The sequence below is a fragment of the Schistosoma haematobium genome, chromosome 3 (assembly GCF_000699445.3).
Source record: "Schistosoma haematobium chromosome 3, whole genome shotgun sequence".
NCBI classification, from domain to species: Eukaryota; Metazoa; Platyhelminthes; class Trematoda; order Strigeidida; family Schistosomatidae; genus Schistosoma; species Schistosoma haematobium.
Genome location: NC_067198.1, coordinates 27,840,834 through 27,852,844, shown reverse-complemented (window position 1 = coordinate 27,852,844; position 12,011 = coordinate 27,840,834). Strand labels below are relative to the sequence as shown.

General features: G+C 32.6%; 1 protein-coding gene across 1 annotated transcript; it reads right to left on the bottom strand.

The window, feature by feature from the left end:
* Positions 1-15: 15 nt before the first annotated feature.
* On the bottom strand, positions 16-10,814 carry MS3_00005423 (uncharacterized protein). Its single transcript, XM_012939681.2, has 2 exons — positions 9,783-10,814; positions 16-975 (listed from the first exon to the last, which is right to left on the bottom strand). The coding sequence occupies exon 1, from the start codon at positions 10,602-10,604 to the stop codon at positions 10,059-10,061; it is 546 nt and encodes a 181-aa protein (XP_012795135.1). The 5' UTR covers positions 10,605-10,814; the 3' UTR covers positions 16-975; positions 9,783-10,058.
* Positions 10,815-12,011: the final 1,197 nt, after the last annotated feature.

Below are 12,011 nucleotides of genomic sequence, written 5' to 3'. Positions count from 1 at the left end.
TCATAGCTAATGAGGGAAATTTTCAGACAGACTAACCAATCTAGCAGCTACATGTGCATAATTTAAGACAGACGAGAGAATACTAATTAGCTGCAAAATTGTATAAAAAAGCTACCCAGTTTTCCAACTGATGTCAGTCCATAAAAAAACTTTTAATTTAATTTTCACGAAGACAATCATCCCAATACTATAAGGACACCAGTAGGGTACCGAAAGTGTTCAAATAAGAAAGTTGTTGGCGACTAAGAGATCGAGTTGTTTTATTTTATTTTTTTTCGTTTTTAGTCTAGAAACGTTCCAGATAATCAAGTATAACGTCGAGTCATTCATATTTAATTAAAGATTATTCGTTGATTACTTTTGATTTTTGAGATGTTGAAATGAATCCATATACTTCCATCATAGTTTTTAATGCAAATATTTGAAATTGTTTGGAGCTTCTGATAGTGTGCCATTGTTTTATGGTCACTTAATGTGGATAGTAAACGGGGAAGAAAATCATTTACGTTGTTTTACAGGGTAACTGGTAATATGGGTGGAACTATATGCATGTGCAAAAATAGGAAAAAACATTTTATTTATATACTAAAAAAGGGCTTTTTAAAATCCAGTTGCAGCTCTAGATCAATCCATCCACCTCATTCATTCCAGAATTTTGTAAAACCGGTTAAATAAATATAAGATCTGAGCTATTTAGTTGTTTTTACTACTCCCCTAAAGACCAGATATACTGCATATACGCTGAAGTTGTCATCACCATTTTCAATTTTCAGTGTTGTGTTCAGCATTTTTGTCTATCCTTCGGTTCATTTAATACGTAAATGGTGTAATCTTCATTAAAGTTTGAACTTATTCATGCCTGTTACCAATACGATGAAGTGTGGCTCAATCAACTAATGAAAAACATAAATATTGTGGAAGGCTTAAAGTGAAATCACTAATGGAAATCACACTCCTACATGCAGTATTCTCCCACTAAATGAAACAAAAAAATAAACAAAAGTACAAGAAATAGTACAGCTATTGAACTTCGTGAAGGTCATGATTAATCACAGTTTTACACACTATGGATCTTTCGTAAAACATTTTTCAAACTTTAGAAAATCCTACTTTCCTAATTTGATTTAAATACATTCATCCACTGGTTTAATGCATAGAGTTGGTTGATAAATTCAGTAGATTGCTCAACAACAGTTGGTTGAATAAGAAAAGCTGTTATTGTAATTCACAGAGTGCGTAACTTATTGAACGTAAGTTATTTAAAAGTTACGCATATTACAGAATTAAAAAGTGATTAAGTCATTACCGATATACCGACCTAAAAATAGCAACCTAACATAATTTAAATTGTGTAGTTCAAGTTCAAAAAAATTTCAACATTATAAACAGTTTGAGAGCGTGAGTCAATCGAAGCTAGACCACCATGAAAAACCTGGAAGCACTGGACGGCCGTTTCGTCCTATCGTGGGACTCAGCAGTGCACATCCACGATCCCGCACCCCGCGAGATTCGAACCCAGGACCTGTCAGTCCTGATGACAATGGTGGATGTGTCGCTCAATTTCGTGGATTAGTTGAAGTTATACATTAACACCGTTGGATGTCGGCTCAGTGGTCTAGTTGGTTAGGCGCTTGGTGCGAGACTGATAGGTCCTGGGCTCGAATCCCATGGGGTGCGGGATCGTGGATGCGCACTGCTGAGTCCCACAATAGGACGAAGCGGCCGTCCAGTGCCTCCAGGTTCCCCATGGTGGTCTAGCTTCAACTGACTCATGATCTCAAACTGTTTAAATTACTACAATCTCCACAAAACCCCTTCTGATACTATTCAATATTATAATTGTCAGTAGTTGTTAGATAAGGATGGGATGGTCCTAATGAAAATAAATTTCTCTGGATTCTTTAATAATTGCTTGCTTTCAAAATATATTTTACTCTAAATCGGATGATTTTGTAAACAATTCAATTCTGTTACTGAACAAGTATTCATAATATATTACTTAAATACTCTTAAAAAGAAAAATACGCTTCAGACGTCCAAATCATGATACACTTCATTTACATAGTAATATGTAATTTTCAATATAAAACATATCGATTCTTTCAATATCTAGAATATTTGTCTATATATCATTAACTGTGTGAAAAAAGACTCTTAAGAACTATTGACTATGTGAACACCATGAATTGTAAACTAACCTTATAAACAAATGCATTTATATATATATGGTGTTTTTTATTAATATACAGTTCATGAAGAGATAATATGTTGTATACTGGACCATTGGTTTAATCAAATTTGTATTAACAATAAACGTGTGTGAACTCGGTTAAATACATCATGTCTATTTGTTAATATTTCAATTACCATAGAAATGTATTAGATCACATAATCAACTAAACATTAAAAAAAATTCGTAGTTAAGTTTACTTATTCATTGTTTAAATATGATAGAAAATATTTTTAACATTTATATTTGTCTAGATAAATATGAATGTGAATGAAAATAAATTATAGAATTTTTCTAAATTTAACCTACACACGAATTATCGTTAATCAGTGTAGGATAAATTGGTGATCATACTGAATACGGATGTGATTACTCACAAATTTTGAACAAATTTTCAGAGTATAATTATCATTAACTAAACTATATTTTATAATGACATAAGATGATATGGCGAAGTTTCTATACGAATTTAGTTTACACCACGATTTAGTATCATAATTGATGAACTAATGGAAATCACGAAACAACTGACAGCTGATATTTTGAGATTTTACAGCAATGTACAACTTCACAATTTTATATGGGGTAGATTTTGAAATGTTGTGACGAGCATGATATATTTCCAGTGACTTTTGAGGTGATGAAAAATGACTTCATAATCAACAACTCACAAGACTTCCTCTATTTCAAGCGATAATCATTAGTGATTAGCTTCAAGACAGACCCTAATAAAGCTGAACTACGTTAAAAACAATGAAAGTAGTAAATTTTAAAAATTGTTCGTCACCCTACTCCATAAAACGTTTTCAATTTGTTAGACACTAATTGATGGTTACTAGGTTTGCAATCGGATGAAACTAAGTATAGACTGACTTGTTATCTTTAAAACCACCTAGAGAAAAAATCAGCTACAAGCAAAGATGTTTGCTCAGTGTGATAAAAGAAGGGATCATTTGTTAATCTGTTGATTCTAGCGTAAATCACAGTAATAAATTAATGATATAGAGATAGGTTATTTTGTTAACAAATATCAACGGATAAACAGAAGTAATTTTAAAATTGAACTTATTTAGTGAACCTTGTATTAGCTTCCTTTTTGTACACCTTGATAATTTTATTTAACTCTTACATACTGTTAAATTTTGGGTTTCGTCTGTATTTATTATGGATATACCGGAAGTTTTCCACTCACTTCAACCTTTGTACCTAACGCGCTCGTTTTGTATTTCGTTTGCACTTTTGATGTGCTTGAAATATAATCCTTCCAAAATGTGTTTTTGCTGAACTTCTAGCGTTAAATAAGAAAGGTTAGTTCAGCGAAGAGTTCTCTTTTCTGCGAATTCATTTTGAATACTGTACAATCGCAAATATATACATTTTTTTTCAGAATGATAATAATGCTGATAATAAACTTCATGAGTGTATTCCGTTTACTAAAAAATTCCAAGGACCTTCCGATAGTAAAGAAACGTAATGAGTTTCTACTTTCTTTTGTCACACTTGCGGAAGTTATCTTTCTTAAGGATTGCGTTATTATGAACAAATATCTTAAATGCTACTGGAAAATTCTTCGAAGAAACCATAGTTATCTAAACTCAAAACCTTTTAAACGCGTTTGTAAACATTCCGTACGTGATACTTTTGAATTTATCGAGCCCATAAAAGAAGTGAATGTAAGTGATAAAATTATGCTATCTCTGGATGTCGAATCATTATTCACTAATGTTCCACTCACAGAGACCATTAATTTCATCTGCAAGTACATAAATAATAACGAGATAAACATTGGAATACCAGATGTTTATTTGAAGGAACTATTACTGCGGTTCATTTGCAATATACAGTTTATGTTCAATGACGTAATTTATAGACAGAAGGACAGTATAGCAATGGGATCCCCTTTGGGTCCATTACTTGCAGATTGTTTCATGGCAAGTTTAGAAAACAATCAACTGAAAGCGACTATAGAAAAATTTCACTTGTATAAAAGATACGTAGATGATATCTTTGTGACAACAAATATGACTTAAGTTATCTTCTGAAGACATTTAATAATTCCCACCCATCAATAAAATTCACATTAAAGGTTGAAAACAAACAAAATATTCACTTTCTTGATGTGGAAATGACAAGAAAGCAAGACGGTACTTTAAAAAGATCTATCTACAGGAAACCCATGTGGAATGGCCAACTATCAAATTTCCACAGCTGGGTTCCCATCAGCCGAAAAAGAAACCTAATAATAACACTCGCTACAAGAATACGAAGAATCTGTAGCCCCGAGGTCGTAGATGAGGAATTGGGCCTTTTAAAGGAGATACTTATCAAAAACGGGTATCCTTCGATATTCATTGATAAGAATATGAAGCCAAAAACACAAATAATTACAGTAGAAAAGAAAAATTTATACACGAACATCGACTTCAAAGGTGATAGAGCCACATATATCTTAAAGAGGAGAATTTCTGATTCCTTAAAAAGAACATTCTTCGCAGCAACATTGCGAATATTATTCTCCAGCCGATCATTGTTCACCAATAATCTGAAAGATAAATTATCGCATCTGACCAACTCAATGTGCATTTACCAATTTACCTGCTCTTGTGGAGCTAGGTATATAGGTCGTTCGATGCGTACTTTATCCAAAAGAATTCAAGAACATTATCCGGCGTGGCTAAAAAGAGGAGGCAACGGCTCAATAAGAAGTTCTATAATTGTTGGGGTGATCCAGAAAATTGCTTGCAAAAGACAAGCAAGCATCAGGAAACACTAAGGAGCGTTTCATCCAATCAGCGTTCACTTGAAGTCTTAGCCAAAAATATCAAGGAAGCGAAACGTCACATGCAGAGGCTCTGATTGGTTGGCTGCTACACTGCTACTATGTTTAGTAGCATTCCAGAATCTTCTAGCAACCCAAGGACATTTAAAATATTATAAAAACCCTGTATTTTCTGTATTAAAATGAACCTTGGAGCAAACTACTTCTCGCATACTTTGAGTATTCTCCCTCGTGTTCAGGTCGCTGTATAGTTCTAGCTTGGGGGTTACAGAATAGCTTAGGAGACGAATATAGCGTTCAACCTGCAAGACTTATCAATAATCGAACACCTTGTGAACACAGGTCATTCAATCAAGACAGACTCTGCGTTCAAAGTCATCTACAAGGTAAGTAGAAGTCTTCCTAAGACCAATTAGACTGCATCTTCTCTGCATTGCCGAAGCAATAGCCATACATCTGGAAAAACCAGAATTGTGTGTGCAAAAAAGACTGGTACAACCTCTTCTTCTACCATGGTCTTAATGTATTAAGAATTTTCTCTCTTTTTCATACTCTCGTTCCTTTACAGTCATCTGCTTCACCTTCCATCTTCCCTTTAAATCTTCTACTCCCAACTGGGTTTTTTTTTATTTCCACGATCATTCCGATTACATTTCATCTGTTTCAACATTTTATTTTATCATGCTGAGCCATCCTTTCCCAATGACAATCTCCCTATCTATCTTTTGATGAATACCTAAGCCAATAACAATCAAACGATTATTAAACTTTGCTTGTTTTAAAAAGAATTTTATTTTTTTAATACCTCTGTTTATTTAACCTATCACCATGTAATAACAAGTTGATTATCAGTATTATTATCATCGTGTAAAAGTAAGTATATATATTTGCGATTGTAAAGCAATGAAAATGGATTCGCTGAAAAGAGAACTCTTCGCTGGACTAATCTTTCTTAATGTCTTAATGGGTGTATTCCGTTTACTAAAGAACTTCTAGGGTACCGCTGTTAGTCGTTTAACAATTTAACTGTTCAGAGGAAATGCTTAAAAATACTTTGGGTCATGAATAATTAGAGTCAGATCGTTCTCAAGCGAATTTCCTACTAAGATCTTGAACATTAAATCATTTTCAAGTATTCTTTTCTCCCATCAACATCGGACTAGGATAAAAATACTTTAAAGAAATGTTAAACTATTGTCCGTAAAAATGTAGTATCTTTCCGTAGGAAACTATCGAAAACAAGAAATTCCAAGGACAAAACTTATTTATTTGTGTGATTTTCAGGCTCCTTGTCAGATAATTTTTAGAAGTCGACCGAAAAGCGAAAAATAATTATGAATGAAGCTGCGTGTTAATGATAAATTTTGGTAATTTAATTAATAGTTTATGTGCCATAGTTCAATAATAATGATTGGTTTAATTGTCATAGGGATTTATGAAGACTGGCAGGATTTGCATTCAGCTCAGTTTTGATACACATACTGAGGCATAAACCTATTACCCATCGCTTTCAATGTCAACATACTCTCCGCTAAGTTACTGAGTCTAGATAGCCACTAGTATAAAAGCGATAGATATTTGGTTCAGAACTCACCACCGATATCAACACTAGGGTAAAAAACACCTACCTGATGAAATCAGCTTCCAAAAATTTATAATTAATTTATAACATAAAACAATATTAAAACATTTTAGTAAAGAGTTCATATACCAATAGAGATCGACTAAATATATAAATATACATAATTGAATCTTTCGTAAACTGATGCCAGTTTGTAATAAAAAACTACCTGAACACTAAAGCTAAAGCTACATCCATACTTATAAGAACGCTCTCCACCTAAAATGTATGGTTCAATAGTTATCCAACATTCAATCCTCACCTTGTTTGTTATAATAAGCCTGAATTATTAAACATACTTACATAAGTATTAATATGATTTTTAGCAACCCATTTTGAACTCAATTTATTCGTTTACTTTACCAATACAGCATCTTAACAGTCATACTCCCATCTACTTCTGTTATTGATAGTTTAGATCTATTCTGACCAGTGCTATCTTCACCTAAGATCGATTAAACAGACATGGAACATTGGAGTTCGACGTATTGGAAGTCTAGTATCGGAGTTATAAGATTTGAAGTCATTTTGATAACTGACTAAATAAACGGAACCGAACTTGTTTTCATATATCTTCATTTTGACTTGAAGTCATTCCTCTCAAAGTATCCCTTATAGTTTTACAGACTGGCCTAATACAAAATTAAAGAATAAGCTATCATTGTTTGTAAAACTACATGACATGTTGACAAAGATAAGTGTTGAAGAACTTTCGCTAAAAATCTAGTTGGTCACTGAAAGCCAGTTAATTAGTTAGTTAAAATGAATTTAGTAAATTAAATTAGGGAAGAGCCTACTATTGTAATGATGGTTATGAAAACAATTTTACCTTTTTTCTCATAATAAAATATAATCTCACTGTTTATAATATGATTGTTAAGTTTGACTAATTTGTTCTCCTCTCAGTAATGTTATTTGGTATTCTGAATCAAATGAATTTGTTCAGTGCTTTTGAGTTTGAAAATGATCCATTAAGTTAATTCATACATCTCTTAATGTTTTGTTTCAATGAACTAATAAAGAGTTGAAATATAAAACAACTTGATATGCTCATTATGTTTTATTCTATTTTGTTCTACAAATGTAGTCGCAGAGAATTCCACGTCATGAATTATTTGCCGACGCTGGGACTGGTTGGAAAAAGCGGAGAGGTAGTCAGTGTATGACATGATGTCGTGGTATGGAATAAAGCTGCTAAGGGCTGGCTTGTGTTGGTCCTTCACGATTCCCTGGCTGAGATGGTGCAATACAGTGGCTAGAGACGTTATCAAATATGGCTCAGAACAGAAACCAGTGGTGATCTTGCTGTAACCTTCTTTTACTTTCTTCATAAAAAAAAAGTTGCTTCTTCCTTAACTGAAAGATTTCTTCTGACTGTACCTTTTCGTTTCCACAATTATTATTATTACACTACCTTACACTAATCTGTACGTTATTGTTCTTTTTTTTACGCTCCTTACTTTTTTTTCCTTCTTCTCTTCAAATCCTCATTGTTTTGTGCGGCACATATGTATTTGCTGCCCTCTTGTACCAATATTTATGTGTTCAGATAATAATAATAATAACTATTTTGCTGAAATGAAACAATGTATCTAGTTTGAAGTTTTATTTTATCAATTAAACTATTCTGATCAGAATACAAAGCATTAAGTTCATTCACACTTTATTTTATAGTTGATAGGATATATTGACAAATGAATAACACCTTTAACGAATCTACTTTGATAGTTTTGATTATTTTCAATTGACATTAGGAAATTGTTCCGCCTATTATTAGTTCGCTTAACACTTTCAGCGTAAAATGTCATCATATAACAAAAGATTACAATCTATATTTCTGAAAATGAGTCATTCATTATTATAGTTCAAGACACTGTAAGGGAATTGTTAACGTAATAGTTTGATGATCTATTGAAATGTTTCATGATAACAAGATATTTCTTAAATGGTAACCAATATCATACAGTTTCTAGTTGTTCAACAAAACGTTTTAGTCGTGAGATAACTTGATAGTGATGTCTAAAATCTTATATTTGAATAATAGAAAGGTGACGTGTATCTTAAATAATGTAAAGTAACTTTTATAGACATTAAATCTTGCTTCAGTAAATAATAATGATAAGTTTTGAACATTTGGTATCAAAGATGCTCAGTTCAAATATTGAACAATACTTCTTTACTGATCACAGAACATTCAGTGTTTATGAATAGCTGGTTTTTAGAAGAATTTCTCTTGACACTTGGGAAAAATTAACTTTTTAAGTTTACGGTACTAAGGTGGAGCTAGATTATTTTCTGGTTTAAGTTTAAAAAGATAATGAATTAACTTTTTTTCAATCAGTAGTGTTTAACATGAGTTTTGTGGTAGATATCTCCTATCGATAGACAGTAGATAATGGGTAATGCATGTTTCTTCCGTTCATTTATTGTTTACTATGAAAAAGATTAGATAGAAATTCTCAAGTCTGTTTTGGAATAAATAAATAGATTATAATCGTTGATAATGAAACTAAGAACGACGATCTAGAGTTATACCAGGATCTAAATGATAAATTGGATAGTTTTGTCACAAATATTGTGTTCATGATGGACTAGGATATTCTGAACTAGATATCTGTTTCGTTATGGTTTAGCAACTCTTATAAATGTGGATCTCTAATTCACACTAGGTTAAAAATTAAAACTTTTTGGCGAACACTCCACTTTTGATTAAGTCAATGGGCATCCAGTAGTTTATTTGCCTAGTTTCTGTCGCTTTGTGAAATTTTGTGAAAATCACTTAATGTGATTTGTGACAGCTGTCTCGCTGTCGATATATCCAAACTCGACCGGTTGTGACTTTACAGTAGAGCTTCTAAAAGCCTAATGCTTCATGTTAGTTTTACTAATTACCACATATAAACCTGTGATTGTAACAATGTTAAATATAGTGAGGTTTTTCTGAGCATATAATGTTCAAAAACTTATTGATTGTTCACCAAGTTTTGTGGTAAACTTTGTGAGAAAATTTAGTCCATATATCGTGTTACAGTTCTTAGTTCTTAAATATAACAAGACACTAATGACTCGGAAAATTAACTGGACAGTTATGTGTACATTGCATTGTATACTTATTCTGTATTTATACTTTTAAAACTTTAGATAATGCTTACCTTCATGATCCTGCTCTGAATGATTTGATCAAGTGAAGTTCGAATCTAAATTTTTAAATCTTGTTTATTATGAAAATAAGAACTCAGATTCTACATCAAAGTAATCATAATCACTAATAGTTAACACATAAAAACATACTACTGTTGATTGTGAGTAGTAATTTATTGGGTGTTAAGTTGATCAATATAAACGTCATGATTAAAAAATATTATAAATGATTAAAAATGTATGTCTGGTGTAATATCATTACTTTGCATTCAGTATTTATGAAAAATTTAGAAAGGGAAACTGTCATATCGTGAATACCATGTATTACGCGAAGGTTTACGATACGGTTTACTTGGACGTCGGTGATAAGAATCCTCTCTTCCAAACCAAGAATAGACTGGGTTGAAATCATAATCATCTGCAAGCATATCATCATCATGATTGTTGGATTCCATATGACCATCTCCATCAATATCATCACCGCGTATTGTATATGTAAATATTGCCCCTCCACCGCTACATGGTGATTGGTCATCTGAATCATCCACTGCTGATTCTTCAATTTCCTCTTTGTCTGATTCAGTCGTAGGTTTCCGTGTTGTCGTTGCCATTGGTGATGTCGTCTTAGTAGGTTGTTGATCGTTAATGGAACCTTCTTGAAAAATTCGTTTTATTTCATCATAGTCAGAATATTGATCATCATGATTAATATCAAGAAGTTTGTTTCCATTATCAGATGCTACACTTTTTAAGTGAAATGGCTTAGCATCTAGAGTTATCCAGTTTACACAAACAATAGAGACAGTAAGTAGTAAATAAATAGATTTGTTCATTTCGCTTATTTAATATGTTTAGTGGTCGAATATAAAGCTAATTAAAGTTCCACTTTACTCGTTTTATTATTGTTATGCCTATTTATAGTGGTCAGAAGTTATAAATAATACTGGATTGAAATCAGTGTTTATTTCAACAAAAGTTCATGTGAATGCGTAGACAAATGTATATACATATATATCTTTTCCAGTTATCATGTGTCACTGTAAATTATCGTGTCGACTAATGAATCAATAATAAAGTCCATTAAAACTTTTAATGGTGAATTGGAACTAAAACATGTAATACAAACAAAAATATATTAGTTTATTAAACTATAATTGACTGAATCACCGGAACAAAGCCAAACTTATCAAATTTGTATGGTTTTTTAGCAAGTTTCATAGTCATATCATTAAAATGTAATATGACTTAAAAATGAGGTATTAAAAATACCACAAAGCGAGTTGAGGTGATACACATACAACTTGAGAACCTATTTTTCCAATTTTGAAGTAGATCAGAAGATAGAGAAATAAGATAGTTTAGTTCTAAAATGAATTAATATTGTATTAGATGACCGGAGGCAATCAAAGAGAATTTCGGTGTGTTCGGCAATGTGTTTGTAGTAATGTTTTTGATTTCAACACTCAGTGACTTTACTTTGAATGTTGCGGTGAAAATCAGATGTCTCAGTACTGTAGAAACACCTAGCTGGCAAGTACCAACTGAAATGAAGTCGTAGTTCAGAATTTACTTCTGATTAGATCTATCAATTTACTGAATTACTTTTCAGTAGTTTACAGCTGATCTGAATCTAATAGGTTACGATTTTCCATTTCTAAGCAAATATGAATCAGTTACAGTCCGAAGTATTAATGAAAAGATTCAAAATAACCAATACATATGAATTTTCCATTTCGTTGTAGTATTCTAGCCATTTAAAGTTTATAAAGCTTCACTTGGTAAAGCCGATTGGCTCATATGGACTAAAATCAGCCTTTCGACGCTCACAAACCCACTGAGCCGACGGATTTCTAGGGGAAATTGTTGGGATCTCCGGATGTTGGAGCTCAGGCGTCTCACCAAGGGCAAACGTAGTCAACATGAATAACGGTAACACATAAGTTTTCACCCTTGGCATACACACAGGTATACTTACCCTGTGAGAAAATATACGTTACATGTGCACCAGTAAGAGACAAGTTTTCACTCATGTGTCCCATAGCATATATATATGTATATTCACCCACCTGGGAGAGTATATAGTTACCGCTCCCTACGAACGTAAGGAGCTACAGTTGGCCATCTCTTACACAATATATGTATACCACTGGCACAAAGACTTTCGTTAAAACACTTCATGACATATACATAGGCATAAGTATTCTCTCGAGGAAAGCTGATAGTCACCTCTCCCCAGCATC

Bases quoted from the DNA above. Each gene is read 5' to 3' on its own strand.
- MS3_00005423 (XM_012939681.2), bottom strand. From the start codon at position 10,604: ATGAACAAATCTATTTATTTACTACTTACTGTCTCTATTGTTTGTGTA.